Genomic DNA, 24,019 nt, shown 5'->3' with positions numbered 1-24,019 from the left:
AACAACAAAAAGCATGGTGGTAAACACCTAAAATCCAGTTGAAAGGCTGAAGCAGGAGGATTATGAATTCAAAGGCCAGCCTGAGCTACACAGCAAAACCAAATCAAAAGGAAAACTTAAAAAATGAAATAAGTCATGATGTATTATGGCCTGAGGCCCGGCACACAGTTCATGTAGGGCAAAACAACTGCACACGTACACAACATACACAGAACACCAAAACAATAGGAACTTGGTTTCTCATGCCTTCATGCAAAAATGGGACATTAAAATATTTGCCGTTTTAGCCGGGCGGTGGTGGCGCACACCTTTAATCCCAGCACTCGGGAGGCAGAGGCAGGCGGATCTCTGTGAGTTCGAGGCCAGCCTGGACTACAGGAGCTAGTTCCAGGACAGGAACCAAAAAGCTATGGAGAAACCCTGTCTCGAAAAATTAAAAAAAAAAAATTGCTGTTTTACTTAAGGATCTTTAACATAATAAACCAAGTTCAAAATGATCCTGAACTTTCCAGATTACATGGAGCTCAGTTGCCTTGTTTCTGTCCCTGCTTAAGATAAAGACTGAGAACCACATACACACATTCCCAACTAGAAACAGCCTTGGTATTTCACTAAAACTTACAGAACCTGCCAATTTCATTCACAATTTACACCAGCATCTAATTATACTGAACTGAATATTAACTGTTCTAATTGCTTAATGTTTTATTGGCTGGAGCTAAAGTATGGAAGGACAGCTGGCAAGGCAAATGGGATTCTGTTTGCCATTAGAAATGAGAGCTGGGGACACACGTCTCTCCCATACTCACATCTGCCACCCTGAGGACAGCATGTCTCCAGGGCACTCCTCTGGGTCCACGCCAAGCCAAGGCCACCAGGAAAAACCTCCCAGGAATTGGATTTTAATTATGACATCTTGTTTCAGAGTGCTTTTTCCAGCCAGACACAGTGGCACACACTGTAATAGCAGCACTCTAGAGACAGAAGCAAGACTGTAGCTAGTTCAAAGCCAGTCTGATATACATAATGAGACCCTATCTCAAAAACAAAAAAGCTAGATAAGACAGTACACACCCACATCCCCAGTACTAGCAAGGTAAAGGCAGGAATGCTGAAACCTCAAGGTTATACTGAAGTACCAAGTTCTCCAGGTCAGAGGACTAAGTAGTGAGAACCTGTCTCAAAACAAAGCACCCAATAAAAACAAACAGCATGTTTTTCCAGGGATTTGGGGACTTAGTTCAATGGTACAGCACTTGCCCGCAAGGTCTTCAGATTCAAGAATAAAACCTGGCAAGGTGGCATGTAACCTTAATCCCAGTACTCAGAAGGCAGAAACAGGTGAATTTTCATGAGTTCAAGGCCAGTCTGGTTGTCGTAGCAAGTTCTAGGCTAGTCAGGGTTACATAGTGAGATCCTATCTCAAAAAAAAAAAAAAATGCTTTTTCCAGCTGTAGGAAATCAACACTCCAGCAGGAATGATGAGGAAATGTTTTTTCCTACCACAGGTGACTACAGTAGTGGCTTAGTGGCTTTTTCAGTACCTTAGAGCCACCAAGGACACAAGCACCTTCCACTGTACTACTCTGTGACTGTCACTATGGCTTGAAGCCCCCAAAACTGAGATGGTAGTAGATATCTGGGCAGCCTTTTTTCATACAGGCAAATCTAGAGGCAGGGAGCAACTAGACCCCCACAGTCCCTGGGTGGTTATCAAGCCAAAACCAAAGACCCACACAAAAGCTAGTCCAGCAAGGCTCAAGCTTGGCTCTAGCAGTGATTCTCAATCTGTAGGTTGTGACCCTTTGCGGGGTTAAGCATCCCTTTCAAAAGAAGTCATTTAAGACCACTGGAAAATACAGATATTTGCATTTTGATTCATAATAGTAGCACAGTCACAATTATGAAGTAGCAACGAAAATAATTTTATAGTTGGTGCTCACAACATGAGGAACAATAAGAAGGCTAAGAACCACTGTTCTAGAGGGTAATGGGTATATGGGATGTAGGGGGATCCCTTGGTGGTGTGCTGAGATGTGCAGGAAGGGGAGGAATATGTTCTCATTCCAAATCGTTCCCCAGTTGTTTCCACAAAATCAACTTGTGAGCAGGAGCAACTGGGGTTGGGGAGGAGATGCAGAAGGAGTCCAAGAGGGTTATGAGGAAAATCAGGCCAGGATAGGGAACAGAGAGCAGGCCAGGTGTTAAAATATGCACTATGGAAAGAGTCACAAAAGAGTCCCAAAAGTCACAGACTCAAGTTAAACACATCACAGGAGACTGCAACAACCCCTAAGAATATACCTAAGAAACGTAAATACATCATTCACACAAAAAACGTGCACACAGGTGCTAGAGAGAAAACTGTCAATAAAGTGTGTGCAAGTGTAAGGGCCTGAGTTCAAAGCACCAAAGTAAAAGCTAGGCATGGAAACAAAGCTTTAAACCCAGTGCTAGGGAGGTAGCAAAGAATCCCTGAGGCTCACTAGCCAGCAGTCTAGTCACATTTATAATCCCAGCACTTGAGATGGAGGTAGAAGGATCCTTGGTTACACAGTGAGTTTGAGATGAGAAGGACAGTCTTTATACCAAGTTGACAATGCAGAAAAAAGACAACTTTCAAAATTTCTTCAAGCCATGCTTCCAAAAGATATCTTTTTGTTTCTTTTAACAATTCTCAGAACGCTTTTTCAGTTTTCTGCATTAACTCTTACAGTGATGGGAATGAAAACTCAGGGCCTCTTTCATGTTATGGCAGTGTTCTACCGCCAAGCAACTTCCCCCAACCCAAGGTAACTTTTTGAAAGTAGCTGTGCACCCTGTATGTGTTCAAGAACCATTCTCCTCTCAATAACAAAAACCATGTAATGCATCCAGGCTGCTAGATGGGCCTAAGTGAAATTCCTGTCTCAGGCAGAGCTTGGAGATGGACAGGGCTCTTTCATGTTGAAGGGCCCACAGCAGGACACGGGGTATATAGCACCTAGAATGCCTGTCTAGTGTAGTCTTCTGAGAAGATGCCCTAAAGCAACTCCCTCTCAAAAATACAATACCGGAGCCCGGCGGTGGTGGCGCACGCCTTTAATCCCAGCACTCGGGAGGCAGAGGCAGGCGGATCTCTGTGAGTTCGAGGCCAGCCTGGTCTACAAGAGCTAGTTCCAGGACAGGCACCAAAGCTACAGAGAAACCCTGTCTCTAAAAACCAAAAAAAAAGAAAAAAGAAAAAAAAATACAATACCGGGACTTGAGAGATGGCTCAGTGGTTAAGAGAACTGACTGTTCTTCCAGACATCCTAAGTTCAATTCCCAGCAACCACATGGTGGCTCACAACCACCTATAATAAGATCTGGTGCCAACTTCTGGCCTGCAGACAGAACATTGTAAACATAAATAAATAAAACTTAAAAAAAAAAACAAACTAGGCAGCAAGGGCCACCTAGGTGCTGTATGTACAGTCTACTTCCAGACACTTCCTGGAAGAAGGTGGTAACAGATCATTCATCAAGCAGGCAGCTGAGGTCTTCCACAAATACAGAAGGCCCCTTTAGGGACAGTTCAGCACCTCCCATCAGAGGGCAATTGGTATGAAGGGATCCTTAGAAAGAAAGGGCCCCTCTTTCTCATATTTCTCGCTCCTCTTTTTTCCTTTTTTCTTTTCTTTTTTTTTTTAAGATGGGGTCTCATGTAGCTCTGGTTGGCTTCAAGTTCATCACATAGTCAGTCACAAAGAACCTTGAACTTCTGATCCTCCTGCTTCAATCTCCCTAGAGCTAGGTTTATAGGCACGCACCAGTTTATGCAGTGCTGAGGATGGAACCTAGGGGCTTTGTGAATGCCAGACAAAAGGGGTTTTCTAAAGGCTGCAAATTCAGAACTGTGGTTTAGGGTCCAACAGTTCCATTTCCATGCCCTAGATCCCTGCACCTTGTCCTGCAAACAGTACCACAGGGACATTTTTTACACTTGACTTCTGTCTTCTTTCCCTCATGCGGAAGTAATTTTCATGCCATCTCCCTTCTCCTTTAGCTGCCCATACCACCACCCTTATTTCCCAGGCAAACAGAATCCCAGAATGTCACCTTGGCTTCCTGGTTCCCTGCTACTTGCCTTTGGAGCTATAATCCTTTATATCAACCTCATCCTAAAACAGACTTTCCTTTCTTGGCCTGTCATCGCCTTTCTCTGCATGTCCAATAGTGGAGTTATCCCAAGGAGGCACCCAAGAAGCCATAGCCAGTCAGGCAGCCCTGGTGCCTCTGCTGTGATGCCTGCCAGCAAGTGTCTGTCCCGATACCTGGCAGGCGCAAACCCCCACCAGCACATACCTGATTTGCCACCAGGTATCATTATAATTAGTCACTGTAATTGAAGCTGAACACAATTAATTACATAATTTTTGAAGTGTTCAAGTTTAATTCCATTAGAATTACATCATGAAACCAGGGAATTACATAGGATTACCAACAAAAAGCAAATAGGGATGAATAAAAGGAACTCCAGGCTGACTCCCCACATGTCTGACTCACATCCAAGGCTGGAGCTCAGAGCCCATCACCACACCTGTTTCAAACAGGCCTGTGGCACACAGACAGTTGGGTATCATAAGGACCTACCTCTGAAAGAATCCATAACTGCACCCCAAACACTGGGGGACACAGGCCTCCTGGATGCTCAGTGACAGTGTAGCATTGAAGACTACTCCTTCCAAGGAAGGATGGTCTCTCTAATAGTTGCTATTCCTCAACCTCAGCTTTTTAGAACTAAATGGCATGCTAGTAAAATGCCACATATCTATCCCATTTCTGTTATGACCTCACCCAAAATGGCAAGCCTGGGTACATTCAATCTGGGAAGGGCACTAGCGTAGGCCTTTTTCCTGGGTCTGGCCCTCCCCATATCTCCTGGGGACTATGGCACTGCCACACACACCCTCCCAGTTCAATTCCTTATTGCCTGTCCTTTCTTGCTGTGGTCTACCCTTCATATGGAGCTTCTGGAAAGGTATTTTGCAATGCAAATCTAAGCCTTCAACTATTCATTTTCAGTCAGTTGTTCCTCCAGGTCTTAGAAAACAGAAATACCTCCATGTGCTGTGCTAGATGCCCTGTTCCCTTTGTTCCCAGGACCCCAGATACCAACAAAGTGTCACTCACTGCTTTACCTTTCTGTCTCACCTATAGGAATGCAGTTTCCTGAATGCCAAGAATTCCTTGTGGTTCTAGAACACAGTCCAACCTAGCACTAAGAAACAGGATGTTCTGAATATTGACAAACCAAGCAGTTGAAGGAGGCAGGGATACTCGAGATCTCTCACCAGTAGAACAGGTGCTTACTTTATGTCAAAAAAGATCCAAGGCAGTCAGACACAATGGAATATGTTCAGTAAGTGAGTGGAGGGCTGGACAGATGGATCAACTGGGGAAGTACTTATAAGCATGAGAGCCCAAGTCTGACTCCCAGAACCCACATAAAAAACTGGGTGTGGTAAAGCACACCTGTAATCATCTGGGTGCTGAAGAGATGGAGACAAGAGGGTCCCTGAAGCTCACTAGGCCAGCCAACCCAGCCTACTTGATGAACGCCAGCCAGTAAGAGACCCTGTCTCAAAAAACAAGGTGTATGGCCAGGTATAGTGGCCCATGCCTTAAGTCTCAGTACTCATGCAGCAGAGCCAAGCAGATCTCTTAAATTTGAGGCCAGGCTGGTCAACAGAAGGAGTTCCAGGACAGTCAGAGCTACACAGGAAAACCCTGTCTAAGAACAAACAAACAAATAAAACAAAGTGTATGACATCTAAGAAATGATAGCTAAGGCTATAATTTGGTCTCCACATGCACATATGTGCATATACACCTGCAAACACTCGAGTGCTCACACACACACACACTCACACACAATGAGTGCAGGAACAGCCCAAGTAGCCTGTGGAAAATACAAGTTGATCCACAAACAAAACTCAAACATGTTATTTCCAAAACCACACATTTTTGCATATTTTCTCTTTATTTTTTATGTTGTATTTTTTTCTTTAATTTTATCATTTCATAACAAACCATTGTCATCCCCCCCATCACCATCAAGGTCTACAAGATGGATCACCAGGTAAAGGTGCTTGCTGTATAGTATGACAATCAGTTTTAATCCCTGGGACCCACGTAGCAGAAAAAAAGAACCAACTTCCAAAAATTATCCTCTTATCCCTACACATATGCTGTGCCTTGAACATTCTCCTATACGCATACACATACGAACAAGCAAGTGTAAAATATTTCATGTACATCAGCCATGCAAAATAATATTAATAATTTTCTGAGTCCAGAGTCATCAAAAAAGCTCAGTTTCCAATAATAAATCACTAAGAAAAATAATATGTGCAGAGTGTCACTGTGACCAGGATGCTTCTCTGAGGACAGATGGCCACCCACACAGCTCTCAGAAAGTCAGTCATTGAACATCTACTACACACCACCCCTCCTGCAAGCTAAAAACAGATCCCTTGTAGGGCGCTGTCCTGAGGCTATCAGAGGACTTGGGAGGCTCTGACACCACACTCAGCTCTAGCCCCAGCCAACACAAGGTTAAACACTCACTAACAGCACAATAGTACATGGTTCCCCAAACTCATCCAGCATAGCTGTATTGTGTACAAGTTACGAACAGATACACTGGTTGAGAACACAGGCAGGGGATCTAAGAAGGAGGGCTCCTTTCAGCCCGCAGCTGAAGAAGTTTCAAGCAAGGGTGCAGTATCTTAGGCAGTGCTTTTCTGTCAGCTAAAGAGGAAGCAGAAAGCACGCAAGCTATGAAGGTCCCAGCAACAATAAGTCTACCTGAGGTTGGGACATTAAGTCTCAAGCCAAGGAAAGGCCAGGTTCCACAAGGCAACCCAATCAGGCCCCATTTCACTCTCCAACTACTTAGTAAACAAGACAACCAGAACATTTCTTAGGCAGCCTTTCTGAGTCCTCGAGACCTCCCTACACAGCTGAATTTATATAGCTTTCACAGAGTTGTGTAGGGATACCATGGAATAAACTAAGGGCCTAGGCCATGACCTACTAGTGTTCACTGCCCAGGAAGTGGGGGCTGGCAATGGGGGGAAAAAAATAAACTCCCCTGCCCTATCACCAGTAGACATAAGCTGGTGACAGTTTATAAAGCCATCCTGTGAGCAGCCTGTCCTTTCCTTTCTCATTCCTTTTACCTGACATTGGAACCCCTACATCCAGAGCTGTAAAAGTTAAAGTGAGGAGGCATATCACAGTCAAACTAAATCTTGGGTTCAATCCCTAGCACTTCAAAAATAAGATCTACAAGTAAAGAAACCTTTACCCACTCCATCTCCAACAAAGATAGGCAGGTTTCTCCTCTCTCTCCCTCCTTCCCATCCTTCCCTTCCTCCTTCCCTTTTTCTGTCTCTCTGTCCTTGGTACTGGGGATTGAACCCTGGGCCTCCTACATGTTAGGCAAGAGCTGTACTGATGAACTACATCCTTAGCCCAAAATTTTACAGGATTCTCAAGCATTAATCAAAGTCCCAAGGACTTCAATCCATCTCCCTACTCAGCACCAACCTTTTGCCCAGACATTCAACACAAGAGTACCCCAAACTCCTGAAATCCCAAAAGAAATGAAGTCTCTTCCCCTTGCTGGTCCACTCCTTCCCTTGTGCCCCTACAGCAGCAGGTCATATCCACTACTGGGCCATCCTACTCCTCTCATATCCCACCTGCCACCCTTGCTTCCCCAAGTTCATGCAAATGCTTGCTTGTACAGCCAGACAATGATGTCATCACCATGGAAATATCCTAGGTAGTACTTTCTTGGACTAATGAAAAAACAGAGAAAGTGTGGGCTATGCAGACGACTGCTCTGAACCAGGGCTGGCTGGGTACCAGGCCCATGAGAGTCCTTCTGGGGAATGGGCTGGTGCAACACATTCCTCTGGCCCAGACGCCCAAACCTGAGCACTTTTAACTCCAGGCTTGCTCTGATATTTGCTGGGTCCTGACTACTAGACAGTAAGTGCCTTTGCCACTCAGTGTGGAAAGTACCCTCCTTGTCAGGCTACAAGTAGACTTGACAACGAATCTCCAGCATAAAACTATTCTGTCCAAATCTATTTTTTAAGTGGATTTTTAGGGAGCTAGGGACATGGCTCAGTTGGTAGTGCTTATCTAGCATGCATAAGGCCATGGGTTCTATCCCCAGCATGGCAGGATGGGGGTAGGGGGATGACAAAACAAAAAACCCTACATGGATTTGAACCAACATGTGCAAAGAAGGAATAAATGGGAATGCAAATCAAGCATATCCCTTCAGCAGATTTCCAAGTAGAGCCATTTTAATAGACCAGTCCTACCTTTCATGATATTAAGAACCAGATTTCAGTTGGAATGTAGTTCAGAGGTAGAGTATTTGCCTAGCATGGGCAAGGCCCGGGGTTCAATCCTCCGTATCAAATGAAAAAAAAAAGAAAAAGAAAAAGAAAAAAACAACTTTGCATTCTAAATTTAACCAGTTAAGAGTCCCCAGCAGAGCACAGAAAGGCCAGCCCCTGAAGAGGCCACATCCTTCAGGCAGCACTTCCCAGCTGTGCACAGCCTAGGAGAGAGTGTGTCAGAAAGTACATGAGGAACAAATAGTGGACAGCAGGTGCCTGAGAAGTCAGGACAGTTGGATGGTGCCCCAGCTGCCATGTGGACCATTAGAGACACTGAAGGAGGAAGTCAGCAATTGGAAGGGAGCCCCAGAGACTCCCAGCCACCCCATAACTGTTTTCATGGGAAGCCCCCATCCCCCATACTTGGCCTTCCTTTTCCATTCCTCACCATTAGATTTCGTGACCTTCCAGCTGCCCCAGTCATGCTGTCAAAACCTCCTCCTTGCCATTCAGTCTGTTTCCTCCCAGATAGAGCCTGTCACTCCTCCAGGCGGGAAGGAATGCATGCAATCAGGTTGAACCCTCAGATGGGTGGCCAGAGGGAGCTTCAGAGGAGAATGTCCACAGACAAGCATGATTCTGGGTTTGCTTCTGCTGGAATGAAGAAAGGTTTAGATGCATCGGAGACAGACATCCATCAGAAGTTCTGTCTGCCAGCTTGGGGAATGTGGTCTCCATTCCATGCCAGAGTAAGCTGCTGTGGGTGTTTATGGACAGGCACACCATGATGAAATCAATACTTTGAGAAGATTCATCTGGCAGCCCAGTCTGTCATGGATTTCAACCTGCTCTGGATGGACAATTTTGAAACAAGTAAAGATTGTGAACTCGGGTGGCATGCGTAAGAAAAGGCAAGATTTCATTGGCAATAAACAACCCCAAACTGTGTGTGTGTATGCACGTGGGCAAAGATTTCAGTAAAGTATCAGCAAACTGTGGGATGACAGCATAATTACATACCAAACTGAAGCCATTTAAAACAGTTGCAAACCACTTCTAACTCCCCTGACAATGACCTTCAACCATGACTAGTAATCCTTCCTTTCCCAATCCCACGTTGTACTGACAAGGGTGGACAAGGGAAAAAAGAAAAGCAATTTGTTCCCTCTAGGATGGCCTACTTCAGGTGACACTGTACCATATCCTGGTGGAGCTAGAAAAAGTACCCAGCCATGCCATGGGTCCCCTGTGCTCAATGCAAAGGCGGTGGCAGACCTCATCACCTGAAGTGCAAGGCACTCTTACAGCAGCCAGGCTTCCTGTCTGGCTCCAGGATTCCCACACTTGCCTACTGCGCAGAAACATGATCCCAACTTGAACCTGTCTCCCACTTGGCTGGGAAGATATGAGAGCACGAGTTGTTGCGAAAGCAAGAGATTGAGGTAGGGCTGAAACAGCCAAGTCAGTAAGTGAGCATTCTAACACTAGTCTCAGCGAAGGCTACCATGGCCATCATTTTCTGTTCCAAAGCCTCAATGGTTGCGACACTGAATGGAACTATAGCTCAGTTCAGAATTTAAGGTCTGTGCACCATGATGAAGGTTTTTCCCCCACTGGAAAGATCTGAGCAGCATAGGCTGCTCTTGGTGAAGGTAGTCCATAGCAATATTATATGGAATCACAAAGGTTCACGTTTCTAGGCTAACTAGCATGGTGAAAAACAGAAAGGAAAGAGCACAGCCTGGAGTTGAAGTACTGCCCTATAATCATGGCCCTAGGGAGGCAGGAGCAAGAAGATCATGAGTCCAAAGGCAACCCTGGCTATATAGCCAATTCCAGGTCAGCATGAAATCCTGTCTCAAAACATAAAATGGCTAGTTTGGCAATATAATGCTCAAGAAGCAGAGATAGAATAATCAAAACATAAAGAATAGATTAGGCCAGCAAGATGGCTTAGCAGGTACAAAAACACTTGCCAGGCAAGCCTAAAGACCTGAGTCTGATCCCTAGCACCTACAGCTGAAAGGGAAAACGGACACCAGAAAGTTGTCCTCTACCCACCCACCCCCAAACATACCATGGTACATACTTCACACAATAATAAACAATTTTTTTTAAATTTTAAAGAATATATTTATTTCACCAGTATCTGCCATGCTTTATGGAATGATTGAAGAAAATGATAATCAGAACAAAAGAATGTAGCTGTCTCCAAGGGGAAAAAAAAAAACAAAATCCTTTCAAACCTCATCAATTAAAAGAACAAAATTGTAATATATAATCCCCTCAAGTAATAATTTAAATTTTCATTTACATCTTATCTTCTAAGAATCTCAAAATAAAGTTCCACAAATACTTATTAAAAAAAAAAACAGTTGTCATAACACTGAAGATGACAGGCCTAGCATGGCAGGAGCAGGGCAAGAAATGACAGGCAGAGGTGACAGAGCTCCGGGCAGCCTCACAAAGGCTAAGGGTGGCTCCACAGTGGCCCTTCCTTACCCAACAGCCCCCAGGCCTAGCTAAGGTTTGCAGCTCCAAGCTCTTGAAAACAAGTTTGCCTTCCAGGCCCAGAGAGATGGTTTAGCCAATAAAGGCACTTACCACCAAGCCTGAGCACCTACTATTCCAACTCTGGGGGCTACATGATAGAAAGAAAGAACTCACTTCCAAGTTGTCCTCTGAACTCACCTCTTACACCACACATACACACACTCAAATAAATGTAATTTTTAAAATAATAGTTTTCTTTCTGTATCATTTACTAACTTTTTAAAAAATTTCTCTCTCTCTCTCTCTCTCTCTCTCTCTCTCTCTCTCTCTGTATGTGTGTATGTGTGTGTGGTAGGGGGTATATGAGCACCTATGTATGTAGGCACTTGACTGCAGAGGCCAGAGAGGGAAAGCAGGTGTCTCATTTATTGAGACGGGTCTCTCACTGAACTTGAAACTTTTTTGAGCTGGGCTGACTAGGGAGCTCTGGGGATCAGTCTATCTCCTCTCCCATAATCTGAACTTCCAGCCATGCTCCCCATAGTTGCTAAGAATTTAAACTAGGCTTCTTTTGCTTTCACAGCAAGTGCTCTTTCTCATTGAACCATCTCCCCAGCCCCATTTTACTAACTTTCATCAAATCATTTTTAACAGAGTAAACAGGCAGGAGGGAACATGGCAGTAAACCAAGTTCTCAGAGGTTCAAAGAATGATGCAGTAATGGCCTTAAGGTGAGTTCACAGCTTCTGAATCCTTAAAACATCAAACTATGTTAGAAAACAAAAGCACAAGTTATTAGAGAGAAAGACCCAACTGAAAGAACACTACCTTGCTTACAGGAGGAGGGCAAGTGGAAAGAAGCTCTTGAGCTGTGGGTTAAGTTTAATCTTTTATTTTTTCAGACAGGGTCTCACTTAGTCCAGGCTGCCCTCAAACTCAGTGTATTCAAGGATGACCCTGAATTTCTGATCCTCCCTCATCAAACCTCCCGGTCCTGAGATTTACAGGTGTGCACCATCTTACTGGGTGTGGAACCTAGAGCCTGGTGCTAGCAGGCACTCTACAACTGTACTACATCCTCAGCTCTGATTTTATTTTCTTCATATACCAAGTGGACAGGATCTGAGAGTCCCTTCCATCTTAAAAAAAAAAAAAAAGCTGTCAACACCCAAATACATTTTAATGAGAGTATGAACGGCATTCCGTTGCTCGACATTTTGCAATATTCACTTAAGGCTAATTTATTCATTTGTTTCTCCCTTAACCAAACTTGGGATGCCTTGCAAGCAACCACAGACAATTTTTTTTTTTATAATGTTAACTGCATTTCCTTATTGAGCAAGTACAGCCGGACAGAATGATTCTGCAGCCTCATTCAAGGTAATGTGAAAAAAGAAACACCTACTCGGAGTTCAGAGTTTAAGCTCTGGTAATTTCCTTCAGCATTAACTGCATAAATCAAACACTTGAGCACATCCTCGATTTCAAACAAGGGTGAATGAAGGCAGCAGGGGCCGTAAACTCTGGTGACTTAGAAAGGTGTGGCCTGCTTTCCCAGCCACTCGCTTCAAGGACACTTGAGTGGAAGAGAGCAGTTTTACTTGAATCTCCAGCGCAGCTACTGCTTCCTTGTTCTGCAGTGTTTCTTGTTTCCTCTCGTTAGAAAGACACCCCCTCCAACCCCACATCCTCTTACCCCACTTCCCAGGGCCCAGGGCTCTATTAAACACAAAACTCCTGCCAAATGCCTGAGGCCTACAACAGTAAAGAAAAAAATACAGATGAAAATGAAGAAATTGATATACTTTACTTTTATTTACTATAACTTTTTTTCCAGTGCTAGAGAGGGAACTTTTTGATTTTCATACTAGGCAATCGATCTACCAGACATCCACAGCCCTAAAATTCTTTTGTTTGTCTGTTTTTCAAACTTACCGTGTAGCCCTGGTTGATCTGGAGCTCACTATGCAGACCAGGCTGGCCTCAGAGATCCACCTGCCTCAACCTGCAGAGTACTGAGATTAAAGGTGTATGCTACCATGCCAGGCATAGCCCTAAAAATCTTGAAGAGGTTTACAACAAACTAGACATCTTTCAGAAAGGTGTTCACTTCAGAATTTTTAATACAAACAATGTATACCACAGCACTTTTTAGAACTGAAGAATTCTTGGTACAGCTGCACTGAGACCAATAGACCAACACAGGTTCTCTCAATGCCCAGAACACTGTAAGGACACTCCCTTCCCTGACACACAATGCTCGTCTCACCAACTTTCTCAGAACCCAGCTTAAAAAGAGACAGGGCTTGCAGGGCAGTGATGGTGCACCCCATTAATCATAGCACTTGGGAGGCAGAGGCAGGCAGATCTGTCAGTTCTAGGCCAGCCTGGTCTACAGAGCTAGTTCCAGGACGGCCAAGGCTTCACAAAGAAACCCTACCTTGGAAAAAGGAAGGAAGGAAGGAAGGAAGGAAGGAAGGAAGGAAGGAAAGAATCTGTGCTGGGCGGTGGTGGCGCACGCCTTTAATCCCAGCACTCGGGAGGCAGAAGCAGGTAGATCTTTGTGAGTTTGAGGCCAGCCTGGTATACAAAAGCTAGTTCCAGAACAGGCTCCAAACATACAGAGAAACCCTACCTCAAAAAACCAAAAAAAAAAAAAAAAAAAAAAGAATTTGTCAGGGATGAGTAGAGTGGTTCATGTCTGTAATCTCAGTATTGGGATGGGTCAAGGCAGGACTACTCTGAGTTTGAAACTGTCTTGTGCTACAGAGATAAATTAATTAAAGAATTTTAAAAGTGGGACTCAAAGCAACTCAGGAAACATGAACAAGACCAACAACTCCAAACACTCCTTAGAAAATCCTAGTACACATACACACAGCAAAACCTAATTTGGAACATACAGAAAGTCAAAGTCGCCAGGTGGCTCTCAGAAGTATACCCTCAAAACCTGAAATAGGAAAAAGGCAAAAAGTTCAAGAGATCCTGGCACTGATGTGTTAGTGAAATACACCCCAGACCAAGTAAAAATTTTAAGGCTTTCAATGAAAAAGCCTTTCATTACATGTAGAATTTTTAGGCAAAGTAACTTGTCCCTGAACTCAAATCACCATCAAGTTATCATAAAATGTAAATCTATGTTTGGATCATGGATGAGCCAAGAGTAGTGACTGGTGCCCTTAATCCCAGCACTCAGCAAGCTGAGGCAAGTGGATTGCTGAGTTCAGGACAGCCAGGGCTAAGTAGACAGAGAGACCTTGTCTCTGAAAAACAAAAAACACCTATTATCCAATTGCCTCTGAGATCTTTTTACTCTCAGACATGACTAGGATGTTCAGGTAAATAGCAGTTTGGGGCAAAAAGAGGCTTGTGGGCCTCTCTTCAAATATCACCAACAAAATGAATAACTAGCAGCAGCAAGTGTCCCTCCACTTGGCTACGGTCAGACTCCCACGAAAGAGTCCAAGAGCCCCACCTGTTTCCAATTAGATACCAGAATTGCTGGAGTGTTTAAACTGCATTTGCTTGCTACTTACGCAAAACAAGTCTTCCAGGTTTTTTGAATGGTTAAAATATGTTAAAATAAGATTAAGGGTCTGGTTTAAACAATCAGAGGCAGGGGAATTTCAATTGAAACCAAAACTATCTCTCTGCGGCAGCAATAACCCAGAGCTTCAGACAAAACAAAAAGACGAGGTAGACACATTTCTGCCGCTGACAATGACTAATAAAAATCGGACCTTTCTTGGGAAGGGCATATATACTTTAAAGCAACGTATTAAATTTCAAATAAATTTAAAATAATTCTCATAGTCACTTACAATTCTATATAGCAGAATAACTTACTACAGTAACTTGACATTCATGTTATGCCCCAGTAAGATACGTGAAATTTTTGGAAACTATAAAAAGAACCAAGGTCAAGAACAGAGATTTTTCTTATGGTGACATTTCTCCTAAAGTAATATACAGATTGTCCCCTAACAAATCTATCTTTCCTTCATTTCACTATGGAATAGAGACTTGGACTTTTCTCTGGCCTTATTTTTCCTACAATCCCAGGAAAACCTTGACCATCAATGGAAAGCTCCCACACACACTGATAGTTTTCTCTTCTTTGACTGTCAACAGAAAAGGTACTTTTAAAACTAGTAAGTGTCTTGGGCTCTGTGGGGTTGAGCAGAAGGCAGGTCCACTCGAGGGATTAGGAGAGAAAAATTCTTGAATAGACGGAGTTGTCTGTTCCCATTTCCAAGTTAGACCTGAGTATTGATAGAAGACGGGCTAAAGGGCTTCAGTGCACCCAACCGCATCAAGAGTTACTGCATTATTTTATCCTTGCACTGACTTGTGCCTTTAAAAAAAAAAAAAAAAAAGTTTCACCCAGGTAAAAGCTTTAAGCAACTGATAATAACACTTCCCACACCCAATCTCATAAGACACCTATATTAAAAGAACCAGGAAAAGAAAAAAATAGGAGTGCCCTGCATCATTTGTTCATTCATTATCCTATCAAAGGCACTAAGGGAGGTATTTTAATTGAAATTATATACTTATTACAAGGAGCAGCGTTGAAGTGCTGGAAACACAACTCACACACACAAACACATGCGCACACACATACAAATTCAAGCATGGCCATAAGAGGAAAAAAAGAAAAGCAACCAGAAAATGGACTTCAGCAAAAACTGAACTGGTTTTTTAATTTGGGGAGAGAACAGTTTTAAAGTTCACTTTTGCACGGAATTTTCACAAGAGAAGAGATCACACTACAGGGAAAACGCCCCAGACTGACGCAGTCACAGGCAGGCCCCATCCCCGAGAAGATTCAGAGCTCCACTAATGTGAAAACAAGTTACAAGAGTTAAATATACCTCTTTTCAAACATGTATTTAAAAGATAAATTTATACAATAGTGTTTTTCTTAATTAAAAAAAAAGTTTGGTTTTTACAAGTCTAGGACAGGATCAAAACTTGTTCAACTAGTCTTAGCAATGCTAGAGCACACTAATTTTGCACAGGACAAGCCTCGGTTGGTGATGAGAAAGGAAACAGTCCAGTTTTCAGAAACTCTCTTTAGCAGCAGACATCCACTCCAAGTCCCAAGGTGGTTTTAAGACCCAAGAAGAAGGGGCATAAGAACATAGCCCTCCAAGATGCTGAAGGGGTGCAGGGTCCTGCTGCAACTAGCCAAGACCTAACTGGATCCAGCTAAGATTCAGAGAAGGCTTTCAGTCAGTTGAATCTCAGTGATACCTAAAAAATTCTCACCCAAAATCTCCAACTCTCCATTAGTGAGAAAAGAGGACCCTCAACCAGATACCAACTCAAAAACCCTGGACCTAAGCTCCCAGATAAAGGAGCAGTCCAGAATCACACTTGATCTTTGGCATTCCAAGTTCAAGTAAGGCTTTCAAAGTTGCCTACTGGTGACACAGTTGAAACCACCTAAGGCCAAATCGTTATCTACCAAAAGCCAATAGGCTCTGTAACAACAACAGTGCTTAAACAAAGGGTTTTGTTTGTTGTTGTTGTTTTAAGAGCAACAGAAAGTTCATTCGAGTTAACTATAAGGGAAACTTAGAATGAAGTCATGAGATGAAATGTCCTCAAGATCCCCCCAAGAAAGCTAATCAATGTATTGGGGGGCTGGAGAGGCTGCAAGAACATATACCAAGTTCATAAAATCTATTAATTCTCAAGAAACCAAATCATTTTTCTGGCCTTCTTTGGGAATCCTTAATAAAGGAACTTTACTGATATTAAACTGGAATGTCACAAGGGGGTAGTGATAGTGAAAATTAAGGTTTGTTTCTTAAAATTCCACAACGGGTTTTACAGTAAGCACACGAATTAAATTATGGTAAAAGGGAGCTATTTTTACTATAATAGGGTAGACCAATTAATCAAAAAATGCCATCCGGCTGTGTACATTACATTCAGGAATCTAATTTACACAATGACACTATGGAGTAATCTATTTTAGTCAGTAAATACTCGAACTTCTTTAAGTTTTAATCTTATCAGAAATACATATTTCACATAGTCTTCCTTAGTTAAGAGAGAAATGGGAGGAAATTTCATAACGAGTATGAGTCTGCCTTATCGTCCTCACGTAGGCAAGGGAAGAAAAAGCAAGCACAATTAAAGTTGTTTCACTCCACTTATTTATGTTTTAATCCAATCAGCTTCGTTTCCTGCAGGCCTACATATGGAGTTCGTTTGTTTCAGACTCCTAAGGGTGCTGCGGGTGGGTTAGGAAAGTTCACTCAAGTTCAAGTTCAAGCACACTTCAGAGTTGGGAGCAAAGGCGGTTCCCTAGAGATGTTATGGAACATCTCTCTCTCACACACACAATGCCGCTCTGGACCACAAAACTGTCCCCACTCCCCAGGGTCCCCAATGATCAAAGCTCTGCGGGCTCATTCGCCGCTCACCTTCAACTTGGCTCCGGCTACGCAAAACATCCACCTGGCTGATTCCCGGGGCTGTCCAGGAGCCGCGAATGCGGAGCTAGCACTAGCAGGGAGGGCCCCAAGGGCGAGAAGCTGGTTCAGATGAGGGGTGGCAGGCAGGATACCATCCTCTGGGCACGCAGGCAGCTCCGCGGAGAAATGGGAAGCCCCGGCACCATCCCCTCGAGGAGATGGGGAACCACAATCAGTCTCCACACAGTCCAGCGGGGCCCCCGGGGCTTTGCTTTCGAGAACCGGGCTGGAGAAGGCAGCTTGCAGAGGACCTGCCGCGCGCTCCATAGCTCCTGGGGCCCCTTAGCAGAGAGGACAGAATACACCCCTCCGCGAAAGAGAGTGAGGGGCTGGAGTGATGCAAGCGACGGGTCAGTGAGGCGAGGGAGCCCTGGAAGTCCCTGAGACGCACAGCTAAGTCTGTCTGCACCGATCAGTGATCCGGTAGGAAAAGCGCCCGGGATCGGGTCACGCAGGGGCCTGCACTCGGTGGAAAGTTGCAGCCTTCCTCCCGCACCTTCCCCCTCCTCCGGGGCCGATCCCACACTCTGCGCGACCCACCGGCGTCCCCCGCCAGCCAAGTTTTCCCCTTCCAAAGCTTTCCCCCACAACCCCTTCCCAGGGAAGTCCCCCGGCGCAAAAAAGGGGGACAGATCCAGCTCCGCAGTCACTTTCACGCAGCAGACACACAAAAGAGCGCGGGGCTTGCGGGTTGGCCCCGGGACGTAAACAAACGGGGTGGGGGAGGGACCCGCCACACCGGGAAGCCGGTCCCCTAGCCGGTCCACACCGGTTGACAATCCCTTACGGGAGTAGTGAAAAGAGGAATGGTGGCGGCTCTGCCCAAGGAGACCGACCGGGGAGCAGCCAGGAGCTCCAAGCCTCCCGCCGTCTCCACGACAAGGGGCCACCCGCCAGCCTGGCCGTCGCCGCCGCCAGCCGCCGGTGGCCGATCTGACCCTCCCCCGGAGCCGGCGGCACCACAGCGCCACCAGCTCCAGCTCCGCCGCGCCGGCGGGGCAGTGGCGGCGGCGGCGGCGGTCCGCGACTCTCTCCTCCCGGAGACAGAGGAAAGAGAGAGACAGGCGCTTCACCCCCCACCAGCAACTCCCCACAAACTTTCCCCGGGAATACGCCGGGGCTGAGCCGGGGGGGAAAGGCAGGACGTGACTGGCGGGAGGGCGACGAGCGTCCCGCAGCTCTCTGCTCGGCAAGCCCGCCACCCCTCCGGAGTCACCCCGTGGCGCGTCCCCCTCTTTAGCGCGCGCGAGTTCCCACTGAGCCCCCGGGGGGGGGGAGACCGCCGCTCCCCCCTCCTTCCCACCGGGGTCCCACGACCACGACAGCGCGCGGGGTCGGCCACGACGGCGACGGTGGTGATGGCGATGATGGTGGGGAGGAAGACACCCTCCGGGGTTGAAGGGGGCAGACACCGGGGGGCAAAGATGTTGGTGGCGGCTGGCGGCTCCGGCGCCATCTTGGGCTGATCGATGAATTGAACAAAGAGGATCAATTTCTGATCAAGCCGAGTGATCAATGAGAGCCGGGGAGCCCGAGGGACTCGCCGCCGACTCGGCCCCGCTCTTCTCCCGGCACCCCCCTCCTGCCTTCCCCCGTCGCCTCAGCACCCCCGCCAGGGCCTGGCAGCCCGGAGTGTCACCCTCCTTCCTGAGGGAGGCCGCGACCGCCCGCAGCCCTCACCCCCCGGGCGCGAGGCCGAGCGCCGAGAAGCCTGACCTGCAGCTGCTGTAAATCAAAGCGCTTCCAATATTGAAACATCGATCCCACATTGGCCGCCATCTTGAGACATATTGAGACGGAGTGAGAGGCTGATAGAGAGGGGGCTGGAGTTCAGGAGCCGCCAGGAGGCAGCAGGCGGGCGGGCGCCAAAACCCGGCCTGGAGCCGGCCGCCGCCTCAGCCACCGCGGACGCGGACTCCTTCCTCACGGCGCCGCCGCCGCCACCGCCGCCGCCTCCGCCGCGGAGTCAGGAGCCTGAGGGTAACGCGGCGGCGGCGGCGGCCTAGGCGCGCGCGCGCCGCGCTCTCTCCCCACAGCCCGAGCGCGGGCATCCGGGGCCCTCGCGACCCCTCACCCTTTTTCCCGCGCGCCCCGCCGCGAGCCCCCCTCCCCGGCCGCGCGGCGACCCTGCGGCGGCCCGGCCTCGAGGGGGCGCTGCAGGGTCTCCACGGGGGCCCTGCCGCTCACCTAATGGGAGGCCCCCCCAAAAAGGTCGCACGATCGCTGCGGGGGGGGGCTCGCCCCGAGGTGAAGTCCCCCGGCTTTCTCACGCGGGGACGGTGGCCTGCGCCGCTCGCAGCCGTGTGCGGGCGCAGCGCTCTTTGGCCCGGTGCATGCGGAGCGTGCCATGACCACCTGCAAAGCCGGCGACCCGGACCCACCGCCCGTCCCGCGCGCGTGTGCCGGGGATGACCTCACTCCGGTCCCCTGTGCGTTCCAGCTAGGGGACCTCCAGACCACATGGGTCACGACCAGTGTTTCACATTCGGGGAAGTACAATTGTGTAGTGGTAAAGGGAGGGGTTGACCACCAGCCCTGGACCCTCCCGCGGCTGCTGTTGCTGTGCTCGCGTTCATGCCCCACACTCGGTGCGATCCCCAAATTGCACGGGTACACATCAGCAAGTGGCAGCAGGCTCCCCACCCTTCAGAGCCACTCCAGCTTCGGCCGGGACTGGCAAAGTCTTAGAGTATAGCTCTGTCCCCAACCACGCTTCTGCGACACAATCCAAGAAACTTCCTCTGTGGTTCACTCAGCTCCGCGCCTCGTCTTTGCAGGCAGAAAGTTTGAAAGCGTGCGTTGCACTCAAAACGGAGCGCGTGTTCCCGAGTTTACAGAAATGCTCACTTTAAAACCGAGAGTCGGGGGAGGAAATTCTCTTTACGTTTCCTCTGGCCCCAAAGTACGCGTTTTAGGATCGTCATCTTTAATGGATTTATTCACACCAGCGAGTTTGCGTTTACAGTAGGGGTACAGTGTTTTCACTCTTCTGCGTCTCGTTGAACGTGTAATTAGTTAAGACAAATCCCCCAAATTCCTTAATCTTTAAAATTATATGTAAATAACGTGTGTATGGAACACAAAACATGACAGTAGAAAATAATTGCTCTGGGGCCAAGTTTGAGGGTTTAGCGCTAATCGGTTGCGGTGAGATCGATATTTTTGGAGAAAGGGGCTGGAAGTGAAAGTTCCCACCCGAGATTTAAAGAACGCAAGTGTCCCAGATCTTGCAACTGCCGCCCGAAGCGTCTCTGTCACGGAGCGGTCGAGACCCGGTTGCACTGGGCTTCCCAAGTCGCAGCCTCTGAGCCGCAGGAGCGCCACGAAGCAGGTGCGTGGGAGCGCGCGGGCGTCAGGGGGCGCAGAGCCAGCCTCCAGTCCGGATATCGTGACGCGGTGTCAGGAGGGACACTGCGGATCTCGGGTGGCCGCAGGCTTGCCTGAGTGTTAGGCGCCGGAGCCGGAACGCGCGGGCTGCTGCTCTGCAGTTCCGATCGCGCCGCCCGGTAGAGGGCAGCGGCTCCCCGACACTCGGATTCTCAGGGTCCCCCGTCACACTTGCCCACCGGGGCTCCGTGTACTTGGCCACGCCCTGTTCGGGGTCCAAGCGGGAAGCAACTACAAGGCCACCTTGAGCCACTTAGATCTTACCCTTTTTTTCCCCCTATCTTGCACTTTAGAGACCGTCTGTGTTTGTGCGGTGGCCGGCAAGAACGACAAAAATTGGCCTAAAGGCGGTTAAACAAAATGTGCGGGAGCCTTAAAACAAGCCAATTCCCTCTCGTGAGGAACGATCGGGGAAATGGTATGGATTTACCACAGATGTTCTCAATCTAATTATCGTGTCGATCCCCTGGGTTTGAACTTTAAAAACTGAAATATATATGACCTGTGTAATAGTCGGGAAATACATCTGGTTGGAATTCAGAGTTCTGAATCCATAGCAATATTTTAGATACAAGTTTGACGGGTATTAAATACAACTGTTCCGTTTCTAGTTATGTTTATATTTTTGCATGTTAACCTGGCTTACATTGGGTGACCCAGAGCTTAAACTTTATTTAAGTAAAATTTAAATTTCTCCTAACATAGTTTTTGAGTTATACAAACTTTTATAGCCCTCAGCCAAGAAGGGGGGGGCGGGGAGAGGAATTAGGATGACTTCTCCAATGGCATAAAATGTTCTCATTTCAAAAGTTAAATCACTAATCAAAAATTATCTTGGTTGAATGAAGTAACAATGCAAAGACTTGTGAAAAGATTTTGAAGAGTGCATTTAAGATGTCCGGAACAAGAGGAGACATAAAAAGAAGAGCTTCGAGATGGTGGGGTGTCTCAGTGGGCAGAGCAATTGCTGTGCAAGTAGGATGACTTGAGTTCCAGTCCCAGAATGCACGAAAGTGTCCTCTGACCTCCACCCTCTAGCTGTGGCATATGTGCCACTGCACACATCATGCACACAAACTCATCATATTCATAATTAATAAATGAAATTTAATAAAGAACAAACTATAAGTATTTCAAAGACTGAGTTTGGTTTTTTTTTTTTTCCCCATTTCAGGTTGAGGTTCAGGCGAAGTATTGTAAAACTTGCACAGCCACAGCCACTGGCATCTCAATACAGTGGCTTTACAAAGTTATGAACTGCTTAAAATATTTCAAAAATGGAAGGGTTTAAGAACTTCTGCCTCCATCGCCACCCACAAAGATAACACAATGAGTGATCAGATCGTTCCAGAACCCAGAGTGAGAAAGGATGGCTCTGACCCAGGACCAAAAAATAAAATAAAATAAACTCGACATACAATTGATATGACTTTGAATGAGGCATAAGAAAAACAATCCAAAGGCATTTGGTCATATTTTTTTTTTAATGTTTAGCTTCTCCCTTTAGGGGAAGAGACTCGCAGTTCCCAAGTGCATGACTAATCGCCACCCCAAGCTTTCCCCATTAAGCCCCCTGTCATCAAATGAGAAAACTGATCAAAATGATATCCATTCCTGGCACCTTTAAATCTGGCTTAGCACCAAAGAGGGCAACTACGTAAGTAATTGCAGGAACCCAGAAATTTCTCTGTCTCTTCTGGGGCTGTTTTTATTGTTACCCAAAATGATAAAATAAAATAGGGGTAGCCAACATGGTGGCGCACACCTGTCACCCCAGCAGGAGGCAAAGGTAGAAGAGCAAGAAATCCAGCAGGATACATAAGGAATTTGGGGCCAGCCTTGCTGATGAGACCCCGTCTCCAAAGACCAACAACAGCACATAGTGATAACAAGACTCCATTGCGGCTGTGGTAACACTAAGGGATGTCAGAGAAAAGTGTAAGATACCCTGGGGAATTTACTCTTCCCTATTTCTCCTCATAGTGTGAACTCCCTCTTCTCATAGCATCATGTTTAGTTTACAAAAACCTGTTAGGTGAATGTTGGCGAATGTACGGCTTCCGAAGCCACCATCCAGGGTAATACCTACTAAACGCATCCTCCCTAGGTGATCCCTAAGAAATGTTCTTCCTAAGAAACACCAAGGAATAATCTGGAATATTTACCAAACTAAAATCCTAAGAATAAGAGGCAGGCAGATCTCTATGAGTTCGAGGCCAGCCTGATCTACAAGAGCTAGTTCCAGGACAGGCTCCAAAAATACAGAGAAACCCTGTCTCAAAAAAACAAAAACAAATAAAGAAAAAAGAGAATAATCCCAAAACCCCAAACTTTCAAACAATATGTTTCAAAGGGTAAACATGGAGATACTCATTCTAAAGTCTTAATTCTCTTTCTTATATTTTTACATCCCAATTAGAACTGGAGTCAGTTTTCATCAAGGAATATTCCGGAGCCTTGGAGATAGTTCAGTAGGTAAAGGCACTTGCTCTCAAAGTCTGACGACCTGTACTCGTGCCCCAAAACTCACAGGTGAACAGAGCAAGCTACCTCTGAAAATGATCTTTTACGGTCCCATGGGTACCATAGCACCTGTACGCACATACATGCATGCATATTAATAATAAAGAAATGAAAATTTTCACATAACCATAAACAGTACAAACTCTGAAAACAACACCACAGGGGCTGGAGGGATGGCTCAGTGTTAAGAGTACTTGCCCCTCTTGCAGAGGACCTGAGTTCAGTTCCCAGTACCCCTGCCAAGCAGCTCACAACCAGCAGTTATTCCTTCTCCAGGGGATTCCATGCCTCTGACCTCCACAGGCACCCGAACTCTTGGTCACATACCCTTACATAGACAGACACATGCACATAATTAAAAATAAAATTCAGTTAAAACCTACACCGTAATGTATTCACAGCTACGAAAGCATGACTGTAGACAATAGGGAAAAAAAGATTCCTATTCATAGTAAGACATATGAAAAAATATCTGAATTTTACAAATATAGAAGTTCATCTGGGCAGTGGTGGCGCACGCCTTTAATCCCAATACTCAGGAGGCAGAGACAGGCAGATCTCTGAATCTGATGCCAGATTGGTCTACAGAATGAGTTTCAGGGCAGCCAGAATACACAGAGAAACTCTGTCTCAAAAAACAAAAAATAAAGAAATATATATGTATGTATTCAAAATTAGCTGAAGGTATTCATTCAAAAAATGCATCAATGTCTTCAATTTGAAAATATCTAAAACCAGACAGAA

General features: G+C 46.3%; 1 protein-coding gene across 6 annotated transcripts in view; it reads right to left on the bottom strand.

The window, feature by feature from the left end:
* Cux1 (cut like homeobox 1) overlaps positions 1-19,378 on the bottom strand; it is a 329,325-nt gene extending 309,947 nt beyond the window's left edge. For 2 of the 6 annotated variants that reach the window (XM_041648337.1, XM_041648338.1), the window contains exon 1: positions 19,082-19,378. In XM_041648337.1, the coding sequence (XP_041504271.1) occupies positions 19,082-19,144 (63 nt within the window). In that variant the 5' untranslated portion in view covers positions 19,145-19,378. The remainder of the gene's footprint in view (positions 1-19,081) is intronic. The other 4 variants (XM_041648339.1, XM_041648340.1, XM_041648341.1 and 1 more) reach the window with 2 other exon arrangements.
* Positions 19,379-24,019: the final 4,641 nt, after the last annotated feature.

This window comes from Microtus oregoni, unplaced genomic scaffold, assembly GCF_018167655.1.
Source record: "Microtus oregoni isolate MIOR12 unplaced genomic scaffold, Mior012 000003F_ref0000135, whole genome shotgun sequence".
NCBI classification, from domain to species: domain Eukaryota; kingdom Metazoa; phylum Chordata; class Mammalia; order Rodentia; family Cricetidae; genus Microtus; species Microtus oregoni.
Note: the sequence above shows the minus strand (reverse complement) of the source record. Positions and strands in the feature narration are given on the sequence as shown.